Source organism: Enhydra lutris, unplaced genomic scaffold (genome assembly GCF_002288905.1).
Source record: "Enhydra lutris kenyoni isolate GAN:26980312 unplaced genomic scaffold, ASM228890v2 scaffoldscaffold54, whole genome shotgun sequence".
Taxonomy (NCBI): Eukaryota; Metazoa; Chordata; class Mammalia; order Carnivora; family Mustelidae; genus Enhydra; species Enhydra lutris.
In genome coordinates this window covers 13200083-13214738 of record NW_019154138.1, presented here as the reverse complement: position 1 = coordinate 13214738, position 14656 = coordinate 13200083, and the positions used below count along the sequence as shown (strand labels likewise).

Below are 14656 nucleotides of genomic sequence, written 5' to 3'. Positions count from 1 at the left end.
CATTTCTGCACTTCAGTTTCATGGAATATTTCCACAAAATATATTGCAGATTCCTGAGTCTTTATTGCAGACTCTGCTTTCAGGAGAACTCAAAGACAGACAAAGCAGTCCACCTTAGTCATTCTGGCCAGCTCCAGCACTAGAAAGGTGAGGCCAACCCTGCTCCCTTTGGGTATTCAACACCATGCATCAAAAGTCCCAAGCATTATGGTAAAGGAAGCTCATCTTTGCTTTGCTCCTGCGAGTGGAACTACCATTGGAGAAAGAACTATCTCCATGAATAGTACAGATAATGTACCGCAATTTGCATCTACTTTTGCCAGCAGCCATTTCTTTTGTGATAGATGTGAAAAATTTTGTACAGTATTTTCCGTATTTATCTATCATCATGACATTTGCATTCATAAAAAATTGTAGAATGCATTTCATTGTTTTGTGGGCATTGGCATTTGCAAGGAAAATACCCTTTTGTCCTCATCATGAGTATTTTTTTTTTCAATATTGTTCTTCATGTCTTTTTCACAAAATAGTACAAATTAATTTCGGTTAAATATGTTGGCTCATGACTAAGAAGATAGATGGCCGAGCACACTGTTGGGAGCCAACAGTTCTTTGTCCATTTTGCTCAGCATTACATTCATGTGAAGCTTACTGTCTAATTCTCTCTGTCATGTGACATAGGAATCTGCTTCCAGTGCTCATGTCCTCAGAATCCCCCCTTGGAGACATGGTGACAATGGGAACCTGGAGTTTTCTGGATATGCTTTTATATACAAAATCAATTGTTTAAATTAATTTTGAGGGGAAAAAAATGGCTGCATTTATTTTAACTCTGTGCAGAGCAACACTAGCTTTCTACCTGGCTTGAGTTTAGGTTAAGAGTTACAAAGTATTTAAAAACTCATGTTTAAAATAGAGTACAGTATAATTATACTTGAGTCAATTATTGAATAACCCAGAGCCACATTTTCCTTGGCTAATGATTCCTAATGTCATTTTTATTGTTATTATTAACTGCCATCCTTTGCTACCATAAGGTGCTTTTATAAACTGAAGCAATTAGCCGTGTGTTGTAGTTTTATTCACTGTTATTCATAAACACGGAGCTATATACTACACATTTTGACACCAAAAAAACCATGTATTTTACTGTAGAGAACAATGTGTAGGGAGTCGTATTTCTACAATTCATGGATCTTCTTTTTTGTCTTATAAAATCCCAAGGACACCAGGATGTGTTTGTATACGTTGTTATTATGTGGAGCTAAGACATAAACAGAACGTAATCTGCTATACTTAACAGTGTTAGTGAAGAATTCGAAATTACAAAATTGTTACAGCAGGGGTGATTGGCAAATTAAGAAAATGCTGATGTTGAATCCTCTATTCATAGGTGCATGTGCCTGGTAATTTCAGAAGAGACAGGGAAGTGAATATCTGCCTTGTTTACTAGAAAACATTTCCCCCAAAAGCCAAGTCCCATTAGAACTGAATTCAAGTAGAAAAATCAACCCCAAATTTTAAGAAAAGAATACATATTTAAGCTTGTACAGGGGTTCTGGAAGAGTCCACTAATGTCAGCTTGTCCTGCAGTTTATTTTTATTTTTTTAAATCTGCATTGCAGATTTAAAGTTCTGTTTCTTATGAAGATTTGCAGCGCACACCTGAATTGTCTCTCTGAACCTTGACAGATGTTTATTCTTGAAAGCTGACGTATTATGAGTTGCCAAGAATTGCACTGTAAGGATTCTGATACAGATGGGCTTCTGAGTGTTCAGGGGACCTGCTTTTTTTCTCCCTACCTCTCTTTACCTAGATCATTAGCTGGAGTCTCAGGGGCTCTTAAGGAATGACATATTAATATGTCAGAAATATCGTCAGTAATGGTGCAATGAAGTAATTCCAAATGGCTTTCAAGTGGTTGGTGGAAGCACAGCCAGACCTAGTTATCTATATATACGGCTTTCACCCTTCCTTCTTCTAAATATAAACACAGATAAACATGCATCTGCATACATATTCCCTTATATGCTCACCTACTTCGTAGCCCAGAATGTACAATAGAGACCTTCTAAGAATACCCTAAAAACTAATCAACCTCAGCTCAGCCCCATGATCAGTAGAGCAGCGGTGCTTTTGGAAGTGAAATAAGAAAACACTCTTTGTTGGGATTAGTGCTAAATTATGCTTTATAATGTCTCCTTGGACTAAACAATGATTATTTCTAGTTCTTTACATTTCACACACTGTTGCAGAAATGATAAAATATTCTTCTCAGATAGAGATTGTGTTCGATGCCGCCTTATCTCCGACCAGCAGAGGCCCGATTAACTGGCTGATTGGTATGCGGGTCATGCCACCGCTAGTAAAATTTTATTATGACTCTGAAGTGAAATTTTGATGGCACAATTCATGACTGTGAATATTTTGTGAATTCCAAGTGAAATGAGCAAAACAAAACAAAACAATAGGCGATTAGATTCACTGAGCTTGTATAATAAACAGATATCAATAAATGCCTGTAAAATTTACAGGTTGAGTCTGAGGGAATGGAGAGTGATCCCATTAAGGCTCACAAATGGGCTTAAATGTACATAACTATCATCCATCAGCATTAGACTCATTTGTTCTTGCTGCTGTGGTCATTAGTGAGAAACATTCATCTTTGTCATTTCTTAACAGCCTCTGGACTTTGAGACCAAAAAATCCTATACTCTGAAGGTAGAGGCAGCCAATGTCCACATTGACCCACGTTTCAGTGGCAGGGGGCCCTTTAAAGACACGGCAACAGTCAAAATCGTTGTTGAGGATGCTGACGAGCCTCCTGTCTTCTCTTCGCCTACGTACCTCCTTGAAGTTCATGAAAATGCTGCTCTGAACTCCGTGATTGGGCAAGTGACTGCTCGTGACCCTGATATCACCGCCAGTCCTATCAGGTATTTCTTTTTTAAAAGGCATACAGGCTACATTGTCATAAATGACAAGCACATCAGTACTCAATGCAGTTATGTGTACATTCTGTGTTGTTGCCTTTGGTAGTATGCTCACGTGACTGAGGAATTCTGGTGTGTGTACACACACACACACGCAATGTGTGTGTGCGCATGTGCATGCATGTGCACATAGGGACGCCTGTTCACACATGCCCACCCGAAGCTACGTAGAGTACCCAGAGTCAGGAATATCAAGGTGAACGAAGTTATTGCAGCTTTCAGAGAACTCACTGAAAAATGCAAAATTGCATATGTTCTGCAGTGCATCTGAGTGAATCTTCTATATTTTCTCTGCTTGATTGTGTATTTGGGTTTTTTTCCTAGCGTTGGGCAAGTATTGCTGGTTTGTCTTCTTTCTTTTTTGACAGTTAAGTGAATTATATATAAGAATTTTAGGGGCATGAGACAACTGTCTCAGTGCATTAAGAGGCCCCTATTTTATTTCTGTGTTTGGTGTTTGACTTTGAAATTATTTTCTTATCACTTCATGGACATTTCTGATAGGTCAGCATATCTGGATTGGTACCTTTTGGACAAAATCTTTCTCTGCCATTAAAAAAAAAAATCCTTTTGTTTATACTTTCCTTGCTCAGAATTTTTTCCCAAGATGAAATAATCCTTTATTAAAGTTTTTCTGCCTTTTTAAGAAGTGAGCTCAGCTCTGGGTTTTTTTTTTTTCTTCCTTTGAACTGTGTACATCTTTTCTCTTGTGCCAGTCATCCAAATGACAGTACAAGCGCTCAAGCTAAATAGCTTTCTTCTGAAAGAACACGAAAATCTATAACCTGTACACTGGTCTCCAAGGGTGAAGTGTTGGCTAATGATGTGTTTGAGTGTGGATTTCAAATATTGTCTTAGAAATGCTTGTCAGGAGGGAGAGAGAGAGACAGAGAGAGGGAGGAATACAGTTTTGAAGAATTATCCATTCTTCATTTGTGAATTAGTTGTCCGTTCATCCCAATGTATTGAAGGGATATACTTCCGAATACTCTAATCAAGGAAACTCCGGCCATGTGAACTTTCTGGAAGTTCTGTTTATTCACTTCCTTTTTATGTACTAAATTCCCGTTACTCATAAGGGTGCTGAAACTGTGAGACAGGAAGTGAAACCCACAGAAAAGGCAGTGCCCCCGGTAATTTTAGTTAGGGCAAAAAATGGTTCTTTTCAGATCCAGAAAAACTGGTTTTAATACAAGCCACTTCAAACCCCAGGATAATGTAGAGTATATCCCAAAAGTGTACTAAAAAAAAAAAAAAAAAAAGTTTCCCTCAGGGCGCCTGGGTGGCTCAGTGGGTTAAGCCTCTGCCTTCAGCTCAGGTCATGATCTCAGGGTCCTGGGATTGAGCCCCGCATCGGGTTCTCTGCTCAGCAGGGAGCCTGCTTCCCCCCTCTCTCTCTGCCTGCCTCTCTGCCTACTTGTGATCTCTGTCTGCCAAATAAATAAATAAAATCTTTAAAAAAAAAAAAGTTTCCCTGAAAGGAGCACAATCTCTAAGAAGATAAAAATCTCACTTAGGGGTTTTGAAAAATGGTCAGTTGTCCATTCTCAGTTATAAAGAGGTTCAGCAAGCCTTAGCCACACAGAATGCCCATATTTGCCCAAGAGAACTCTGTCTCTCAAAGAGCCAAGTGTTGAAGACAAGGTCAGTAAGTATCCAGAAGACTAGATGGACACGGTCATCCATTTTCTGACTACATGTTGAGGTTATGAAATGGCTCTAGTTTGAAATGCAGATCTATAAATACGGGCAATGATATCTGTTGAATAATGACTCTGTCCTGTTTTATGTTACTGCGTTTTCTCTGAAAGAACACAGACAGAAACAATTGCCACTTTCCTCGCATCTCCAAGCATGAGACAGAACAGAGGCAGTGAGTAAGATGGGTTCAGCTGAATGACAGGGCCAGTTTTAACAGTGAATTTGACAAGAGTTTTACTCTCTTCAGCAAGGGACACAAGAAGGGCTCAGGAATATGCTAAGCTAGGGGCACTTGGGGAGAGGGGGCTTCAGATATTGGGATAATCTCACATATACTCCAAACATGGTATTCATAGTGGCCCTGGAAACAGACTTCCAATGCAGGGACCTGGTCTAAATCAGCTAGAGATGAGGTCTCAGGAACTTGTCATGCCCTAGTGACGGCAACCTGGACTTACAGAACTGGTTAAAAATCCAGGGTTTTGGTCGCTGACATACTTTTGCACATTTTGTTATCTATCCATTTACTGATGCAAACATGGAGATTTGCTGATACTGTTTCCAGTACCCAGGGAATCCAGTGATGATTGCATCGTCATTAATTGTTGTTATTATTACTGTTGTTATTTTTGTTATTACTACTGCTTTGAAATTAGTTTATTGTTTTAGAGAGGGAGGTGGGGAGGTGCAGAGGGAGAGAGAGAGTCTCAAGTATGCTCCATGCCCAGCTGGGAGCCTGACGAAGGGCTCCCCCTCAAGACCCTGAGATCATGACCTGAGCCAAAATCAAGAGTCGGACACTCATCTGACAGAGCCACCCAAGTGCCCCAAGTTCTTACCACTGCTTTGAAAGGCTGTAGAGGAAGCTTGAAGCTGCTTAGCAACTACTGCCCAGCTTAAGAATGTTTTGTTTTCAGGCAAACCTAAAGGGGATTTAAGGCTGTGTTACCGGGAGAGATGGAGAGATAAAAGAGCATCTGATGACACGGACGTGTCTGTGCCTCTGATAGATTCCAAGCAAGCACTCGTTCCTCGGCATCTGTGGCCCCGCCCCCCCCAAAGAGGGGTGAATACTGTTTCACAGCATTTCACTGTAGGGTTCTGATGTGCATGCCACTCAGAAGGCAAGTCCCACAGAGGTCTGAATGCAGGGGGATTGGCTGCATGGGATGAGAACGTAAGAATCATGAACTGTGTGTTTCAGCACCTGTTCTGCTTTTCTGCATTTGTTGCCCACCCCCCGACGCCTCCCACAACCCCACTTCATTGGGTTATAGAGAGCAGCTTTCATCTTTCTTTGCACAATTGGTTAATTTGATTAGAAAATTAAATTTCCTGACTAGCCAGAGCAATGCATGGTTCCTTATGAGTCTAGCAGACAGATTTAGAGCCGTTTAACCTTTTTAAACAGAACTAGAGAACACGGATATTCAGGGAATTACCGAGTAACAAATAGCTGTGCATTATTGTCTCTTTAGAACTGTTGTATGTCATATGCTGACAAGAATGCACCCATCTTTTAGGGGAATGTTCACTTTACCATCTAGCAAGAAATAGGCATTTATTGTGGCATTTGCTGTGTTAAAATATGCAGTCCTTTATTGGTTGATCAACTTCCCATAAGGCTCAACTTTTGAGAGCATATCGTCGCGCTGGAAATAGCATGTATTTTAAAATTCTTATACTTAAACCTATATCTATACCTATAACTTTACCTATACCTCCATCTGTATGTTAATCTTTGTGTATATTTCCTTTCAGGAGAAAATAGACAATGACATAGGGAGTCTCACCTTCTCCCTTCCAGGAACATTAATCAAACATTTGCTACTTTTTGGGGTGCCTGGGTGGCTCAGTGGGTTAAGCCTCTACCTTCGGCTCAGGTCATGATCCCGGGGTCCTGGGATCGAGCCCCGCATCAGGCTTTCTGCTCAGGGGGGAGCCTGCTTCCTCCCCTCTCTCTGCCTGCCTCTCTGCCTACTTGTGATCTCTGTCAAATAAAAAAAATCTTTAAAAAAAAAATTTGCTACTTCTTTTCAATGCTATATGTATCTCAGTAACATCGAATAATGTGGGGTAAAGTATTTAAAAGATGTTATGCTTTAAACTTATGCAGACTAAAATTTGAATCCTGTTATTGCTACTTCCTCCAGTAGCTGGTCTCTGGACTTCTCTGAGACTCGGTCTCTTCTTCTGTATTTTGGGATAATATCATGTCCCTCACAGGGTTAATGAAATAAAATAAGTTATCAAATTAAAAAATGTAGTAGCTATTAGCATTGCCATTTAATAAAACCACCATCAATGTATATTGTAAATGCAAATGAAAAACCAGTGCTTATTTTAACAGAGATTCTTCTCCTGAAGGTTGCTGGCTGTGTAGCATTATCTGTTTCTCCTATAACAGTTACTGGCTAAACAGTTTAATTAACCTCAGTTAGTGTAATCTGCCCCTGCTGCTGTTATGAATATTGTTCCTAGTCGGTGGTCAGTATGCAGCAAGTGTGCTGAATGTACTCATTTCATTCCCTAACTCCTCTCCTATAGGATAACATACTGATTTCCTCAACTTAACAGATGAGGAAACTATGGATAAAAAACCTAAGTTGCTGGGTAGCACACGAATAATCAAGAGTGGAACTGTGATGCGTACCTAGGTTTTTCTGACGGCACGATGTCTTATCTGCTGTCCCTCTGCCACACTTTCTTTCCCCGCATTCTCAGGGACTTCAGCTATGTCTCTGCTTTTTGGAACAGCTTAGCAGGACCAGTTTTGGGGTTTTTTAAAAAGATTTTATTTATTTATTTGACAGACAGATCACAAGTAGGCGGAGAGGCAGACAGAGAGAGAGGGGGAAGCAGGCTCCCTGCTGAGCAGAGAGCCCAATGCGGGGCTCCATCCCAGGACCCTGGGATCATGACCTGAGCCCAAGTCAGAGGCTTTAACCCACTGAGCCACCCAGGCACCCCAGCAGGACCAGTTTTAACTGAAATCATAGACTACTCATTCTCTAAATGGCCTCATTCCATTTGGGATGCATACCCACAAGGGAAGAAAATATCCCAGGTCTGTGGAATTCACCAGAGGATGGATGCAAATGCTCCTTGCTCCACAGTCCAACCCCTTTGTATGGGTTTTGTTACTATTGGCTGTAAAGCCAATTGTGATTAAGGAGGTAAAAGAAGAAAGTATCTTCTAACAATAGCATAAATCAGATCAGACATTGTGCTAAGTTCCTATTATGTATCATTTCACTTATTTCTCATAAAGATTGCAGTGAAGTAGTCTGTATGATTTTAGTTTCCGGAGAAAGAGCTGAGGCTCTAAAAGGTTGAGTTCCCTGTGTGTGGTCATAGAGTAGGGGGTGCAGGGCCAGGATTTAAACCTAAATTTCTTCTTACCATTGCTACCCTATCTATGCATGCTTTGCTTGTTCTGGTATTTTGCATGAGGGGTGGGATGATAACAATTCATGTTGACTGAGCCCATCCTTCGTGACAGACACTTTGAAATGCTTTTATATGCAGTTAACTGTTTATAGGTAAGGTAAAAATTTGCAGCATAACCTAAGTGTTAAAATATCATCCAATGCCTTCCTGTTAACCTGCTGTGGCTCATTCCCCCCCCCCCTTTTAATACATTTATTTCAAGTGTGTTTTTGGTGTTTCCATGGTGTTGAGATGATATGTGATGGGTGGTTTTGGGGCAGTTGCTTCCTATTTCTTTCAGAGCATGAGCTGCTTAAAATAAAAGTCGGGGTGATGGCCATTCAGCAGGCAGAGTAGACGGACACATGACCGTGGTAGCCACAATGCTCTGTTGTCCTAATTCCTCTCCTGAATGTAAGTGCCCACTCAACATAAGAGATTGCATTTTGTTCTTCCTATTTGAACTTGGGCATTTTTACAATTCACTGCAGTTACCTGGCTTGCTGTTAATGAGCTCTTTTCCTGACAACACTCTCCTTACATTCCTGATGTCCAGTGATGCAAAAGTGGGAATATTCCACACTGTTGAGAACCTCGCATTAATTTAGAGTGTAGACTGTGTATTGATGGACTCCTCAGTCTTGTAGTAACTCCTGTATTTTGGTTAGGACTTAGTTTTTGTCTGTTTTAATTTAATTTTATTTATCATTCGCATTATTTTTTGATGATAAGAACACTTAACACCAGCTCTACCCTTTAACAGATTTTTAGGTGCATACTATAGTATCTCTCATTAACTCTAGGCACAGTGTTGTACAGTACCTTTCTAGAACTTAATCCATCTGTGTAACTGAAACTTTACACCCAATGATTAGTGACTCCCCATTTCCACCTGCCCCCAGCCCCTGGCAACCACTGTTCTGTGCTTTTATGAATTTGACTATTTTAGATTATCTCCTGTATGTAGAATCATGTGGTACTTGTCCTTCTGTGACTGGCTTATTTCACTCTCCAAGTTCATATCTGTTGTGGTGCAGCATAGAAATTCCTTCTTTTTAAGGCTGAATAGTATTTTATTCTATCTATAGGCCATATTTTCCTTATTCATTCATCTGTCGATGGTCATTTACATTGTTTCCACATCTTGGCTGATGTAAAGAGTGTTACAGTGAAATAGGAGTGCTAATCTATCTTCAAATCCTGGTTTTGATTGTTTTGGATAAATACCCAGAAGTAAGATTGCTGGGTCATATGGTGATTCGATTTTAAATAATTTTGTAGGAACTCCCATACTGTTTTCCACAGGGGCTGCACTTCTTTGCATTCTTATCACCAATGTGCAAAGATCTGGTGCAAGGACTGAGTCCTTTTAAAAAATCATTAAAACTTGGTCACTTAGTTTCTGCACACTTTTAGCCAGATACAAGTTTGATTGTCTTCCAGTTCAGAGGCACCAAGTCTTCAAGTCATTGTTCCAAAAAACTCACTGTACTTGCTCATTCAACCACCAGTAGTTAATGTATCAGTGAAATCATACATTCAGTCAGATAGCTATTAATTCATTATTTTTTCATGTGTGCATGTGTGTTAAAGGATTTATTTATTTTGTTGTACAAGTGGTATCAGCATAACTCGGGTTTTCCTAGGGAATTTCTGTAAAGACAAAGCCTCTGCCCTCGTGGACCTTATTCTACAGTAGGGAGGATGGCTGCATAGCCATGGAAAACCCAAGCCCTTCACATTTATCTAATTAGATACGTGCTCTCTAAAAATGATAAATAAAGATAGATTATGGAACTTGAGGGTCACACTGAGGAAGAAGTTCCCTAGTTTCATAATGAATTTGAACAGAAGCAGCCATAGATACTCAATGATGCTAAGGTGGAAATATCCCACAGTGTGGAGACCAAATATTAATTTGGAGAGGGGACTATGTGTATATAATTTTTTTCTCTCATCCTCTCTTTCTCTGTTTTTCTAAAGAAATGCTTTGGGTAGGAAAGGGCTCCTTTTTCTCCTCAGAGGAATAATAAATAATATGTGACACAGGGATCTTAGAATCCTGGGACTAGCAGAACCAGATAATATTATTTATTAAAGCAGTTAGAGCAACCAGTGGAGCAATTAGAGGCAAAAAGCTGAAAACTTGTAGATGGAATTTTTGATACTAAAAGTGCATGCGAGAAAATGTTAAAATGGTTTCTTTAGGCATAATAACAAAAGCCAGAATGAAATTAAGCAGTAAGAAAGAAACAGTTGGAGTTCAGTGAAATATAATAACTGATTCATAACTAAGGGGTTTATTTCATTATAAGTGGCTCTAAACAGCATCTCCACATGCGGTTGGCTCCAAATTGCATCTTCCTATAAATTTTCCATATAGAGGCTGCAAACCAATGTTTAGCAAAAATATTTTTTATAACATAAAAGTGCATTTATGCCTGTTAACTTTGAAAAACAGATACACACTGCCTTTCTCCAAGAGCAGCATCTCCTTGTGTTCGCAGGGACACGATTGGGATTAAAGATATTGTGGCCAGGTCAAGTCGAACTCCACTTTCTTTGCACTAGGACTGTTTTCTTTGCACAGGAATGTTAATTTGCTAAAGTGCGTCGCACTTTATAAGAAAGAGAAAACGTAAGCTGCGCTTTCCATCGTGGAACTTTGTGTGGTTTTGCAGAGCGTCTGGAGTGTAAGGGAGGATGCTGGTCGGTGCTCTAGACGATAACGTGTTGAGCATCGCAAGGATCGCAAGCCTTATTCCTCTATGTTGAACAGGATATGCAGCTCTTTTGTTACTGCATGAGTCTACCTCCCCCTTCCCCTCCTTTTTTTTTTTCTTTCTGTAGGACCCACTTAAGGGAGACTCATGACTTTGACAAATACTTTGACTCTATTACCTTAGGCCAGGGGCCATTAAACTATATAGCCTGTGCGCCAAACCTGGCCTACCACCTTTCTTTAAATGAAGTTTTACTGGAACACAACCATCCTCATTCTTTTTATGTCCTACAACTGCAGAGTCGAGTAGCAGGGACAGGGGGTGTACGGCCTGCCGAGCCTAAGATATTTACTTGACAAAAACATTTGCCAACCGCTACCCTAGATGGATCGGGGTCTGGATTTCCATCTGTAATTTGAATAGTTAGCTCCCATATCATTCTGGGATCTTATGTTGTCTCAGAAACTACCTAAAGATTAAAAAATAATAATAATAAACATTTTTTAAATCTGTAGCAGTCAAAGAAATTCTTTGGATAACACTCCAGCTGTATGTGATGGAAAGCGGTTTCTCCCAAGCTTTCCTGAGAGCCCCTGGGACATTGGTCCCCATGGGACCCACGGCAGAATATACTTACGTTGAGTCTGCCAGAAAAGTCTGGTTTTGTTTCGTGTAGCTTTGGGGCCCATCCTCCTAACTACCCTACAGGCTATGAAAGGGCATCCTGAAAAATGCCGTCATGCTTTACCTGCTTGAAGTGAGGAATTTACTTGTTTCTTGCATGAGTTTATTATGAAACGCCATTTTTTCCTCCATTCTCCAGACCTCATTAATGATTACAATAATACAGGGTTTCTAGAATACAGGCTGGTGACTGCCTTAGCCAAACCCTGGTCTCTGCATTTGGAGGTCTTGGTAAATTCTCTGAGTAGCAGTATTTCTGTATCTAAAAATATAAAATGGCATGAAGTAGAAATTCACTTGGAGGAGACCTGCTGTACGTAGTATGTTCCACACACTCTGACATGTATTCTCCATTGTAAGACTCGCTATTCAACGAGTGATACTGGAAATAATGTCTGGATTTTCATTTGTGCCTATTTAGTATTTTATTTTATTTTAAGATTTTATTTATTTACTAGACAGAGAGAGAGATCACAAGTAGGCAGAGAGGCAGGCAGAGAGAGAGGGGAAGGGAAGCAGTCTTCCCCCTGAGCAGAGAGCCCAATGCAGGGCTCGATCCCAGGACCCTGGGATCATGATCTGAGCCAAAGGCAGAGGCTTAACCCACTGAGCCACCCAGGCACCCCACCTATTTAGTATTTTAATATAGTGCCCTCCACAGGTTATCTCATTTATACTTCATGACAGTAACTCTGTGGATTACACATATTCTATTGCACTTACCAAATTGTTACAGTCTGTTTTCCCTGGGAGTAGATGGGAGTCTGAAGTACAGGGTGTTTGTTAGGGATCAGCCCCCATAAATGGAAGGGGACAAAAAGCAGGATGAGCAGGGGGAGACGTCGAACAGCATACAGTTCCTGCAAAAGCTTGGCCCAACCCAGTGGGTCTCTCTGGAATGAATGTTGGTCATCAGAGGAGTCCTGCCTCAGGCCAAAAGGACCTTTATCCCTCTGCTTGCTTAATCTCCAGATAAACTCTAGAGCATAGACTCTCAGATTGGAAGGAGTGGATAGCTGAAGGCTTCCTGCTGACCCCTCCCCACACAGCTCAGGCATCCTTCCTCGGAGGAAGATCTGCACAGCATGTCTTCATGTCAGTCATGGATCAGAGCTCAGAGCCTCTTTATTAGGGAAGTAATTTGACTAAATTCATCATGCTAGCCATGCAGTTCCCAAACCCGTGTTGGCACCACACTACAGTATCTTCCTTTAGGCAAGTAGATACTTGTTCTGCATTTTGACATACAGACACCGAAGGGTCAGATAGGAGCGCTGAGATGCTCTCCGTGTAGTATGGCCGTAGTTATCCAAAACCATGAAGCTGCATGAATTTATAAAATATGTTATAAAATATTTTAACCCACTGAGCCACGCAGGTGCCCCCCCCTTTTAAGATTTTATGTATTTATTTGACAGACAGAGATCGCAAGTAGGCAGAGAGGCAGGCAGAGAGAGAGGAAGGGAAGCAGGCTCCCTGCTAAGCACAGAGCCCGATGTGGAGCTCTATCCCAGGACCCTGAGACCATGACCTGAGCCAAAGGCGGAGGCTTTGTTATAAAATAATTTAAAACAAGTGATCTAGAGTCATAAAAATAGCTAAAATTAAAGGAAAATTCTGATCTTACCTTTAAAAGTTTCTGTTTTTTTGTTTGTTTTTGTGTTTGTTTTCTGATTGGTGAAGTCTTTGTCTCCTCTAGGGAATAAAATTTGATAGTAATGTTTATATTCTGAGAGAAACAAAGATGCTCGTGTAGGCTGAGCAGTGTTATCTAACATTGTTATACGGCAAAATAAATCCTCTATTTTGCATCCCAACAAAGGGAGATTGACATCCTTATCTGATGTTCAAATATTTATGGGAGTCATTTCAACCGAGGCTTTATTTCTCCTTATATTTCTACATTCTAATTTGACACAAGGTATTATACAACCTTGCTTTTGATAAAGGACAATCAGATTTGACTTCATGTTACAGAGGAAAACATAATATTGCATATTTGAGAAGAGAAGATGTTAAAAATGGAGAAATACCCATCTCCATCCATCTATCAAAAGTTTATTAGCTTTATGCTATGTGTCTGGAGCCAGTTTGCTGGGGAGTGAAACCGTTCAAGTTGAAGTGCCTTCCAAATGTGCCTCGGGATGCCAATCAAGTTTGGGGATGGTCTGCTGAGGTGTATGGCTCCACAGTAAATAAGATTTATGAAAGTCCTTAAGATGGGTAACAGCTATGGGAAATATATTTAATACTGCAGAAGACAGCAGAAGACCTAAATGTCCTTCCAAAGCCAAGGGTGTGAAATTGGAGATAACAGGTATGGAAAGGGAACAGGATCCAGAGGGTGGTGAAGTATGAGAGATCTGCTCACTGGAGAAAGAGGAAACCTGTCTGGATCACCTTTATTAAACATCAGGTACATGATATTGGACTTTGCACTTGCTTACGTGTACAAGACTATGTTAGACCATGTAGGCAGGCATTGTGTTTAGGGGTGAGTAATTTTGACGAGAAATACTTTTGTCCTACTAGAGAGAATTGCATCTGCTTGACCACTGGAATGGTGTGCTTGTATTAGTATTATAAATCAGATATGTAAACAAGGTATTTCAGTATAAATGCATTTCCAGCCCTTAATTGCTAGGGTTTACTGTAAGTCCTTAGCATGTACTAAATGAACCTAGATTTACTGAATGTCCAATGAAATTTTCAATGCATAGATAACTTTATGACATGAAAAAAATACCTGTTTTGGTCTAGTTACGCACTACTCTTAGTATTCCTTGGGTGTGCATGTTTTCCATAAACAATTCTTTTGTTTTTTACAGTAAACAATTTTGACCAAAATTGGAAACTATTTAGTCAAATACCACTATCCTCATAGCTATGTGACATTCAATGTCATATACTATGGTCAGGATATGATACTTAATATCTCACTAACTTTATGGTTGGGGGAAAAATGTGTATTATCTACATTTTGCAACCATGGACATTGAGAGTCAGGACAATTTATACGGGTTCCTCAAGTCATATATATGGAGGATTAAATAAAAAGTTAATATATGGGGGTTAGCAGAGTAGCTGAAAATTAGGAAGGCCATGATAAATATATTAAATATATT

The 14656-nt window shown here is 40.1% G+C and overlaps 1 protein-coding gene across 1 annotated transcript in view; it reads left to right on the top strand.

Moving 5' to 3' along the window:
• Positions 1 to 14656, top strand: part of LOC111157364 (cadherin 8) — a 448629-nt gene that overhangs the window by 219481 nt on the left and 214492 nt on the right. The window contains exon 7 of the mRNA XM_022518712.1: positions 2684 to 2937. Within this exon, the coding sequence (XP_022374420.1) occupies positions 2684 to 2937 (254 nt within the window). The remainder of the gene's footprint in view (positions 1 to 2683; positions 2938 to 14656) is intronic.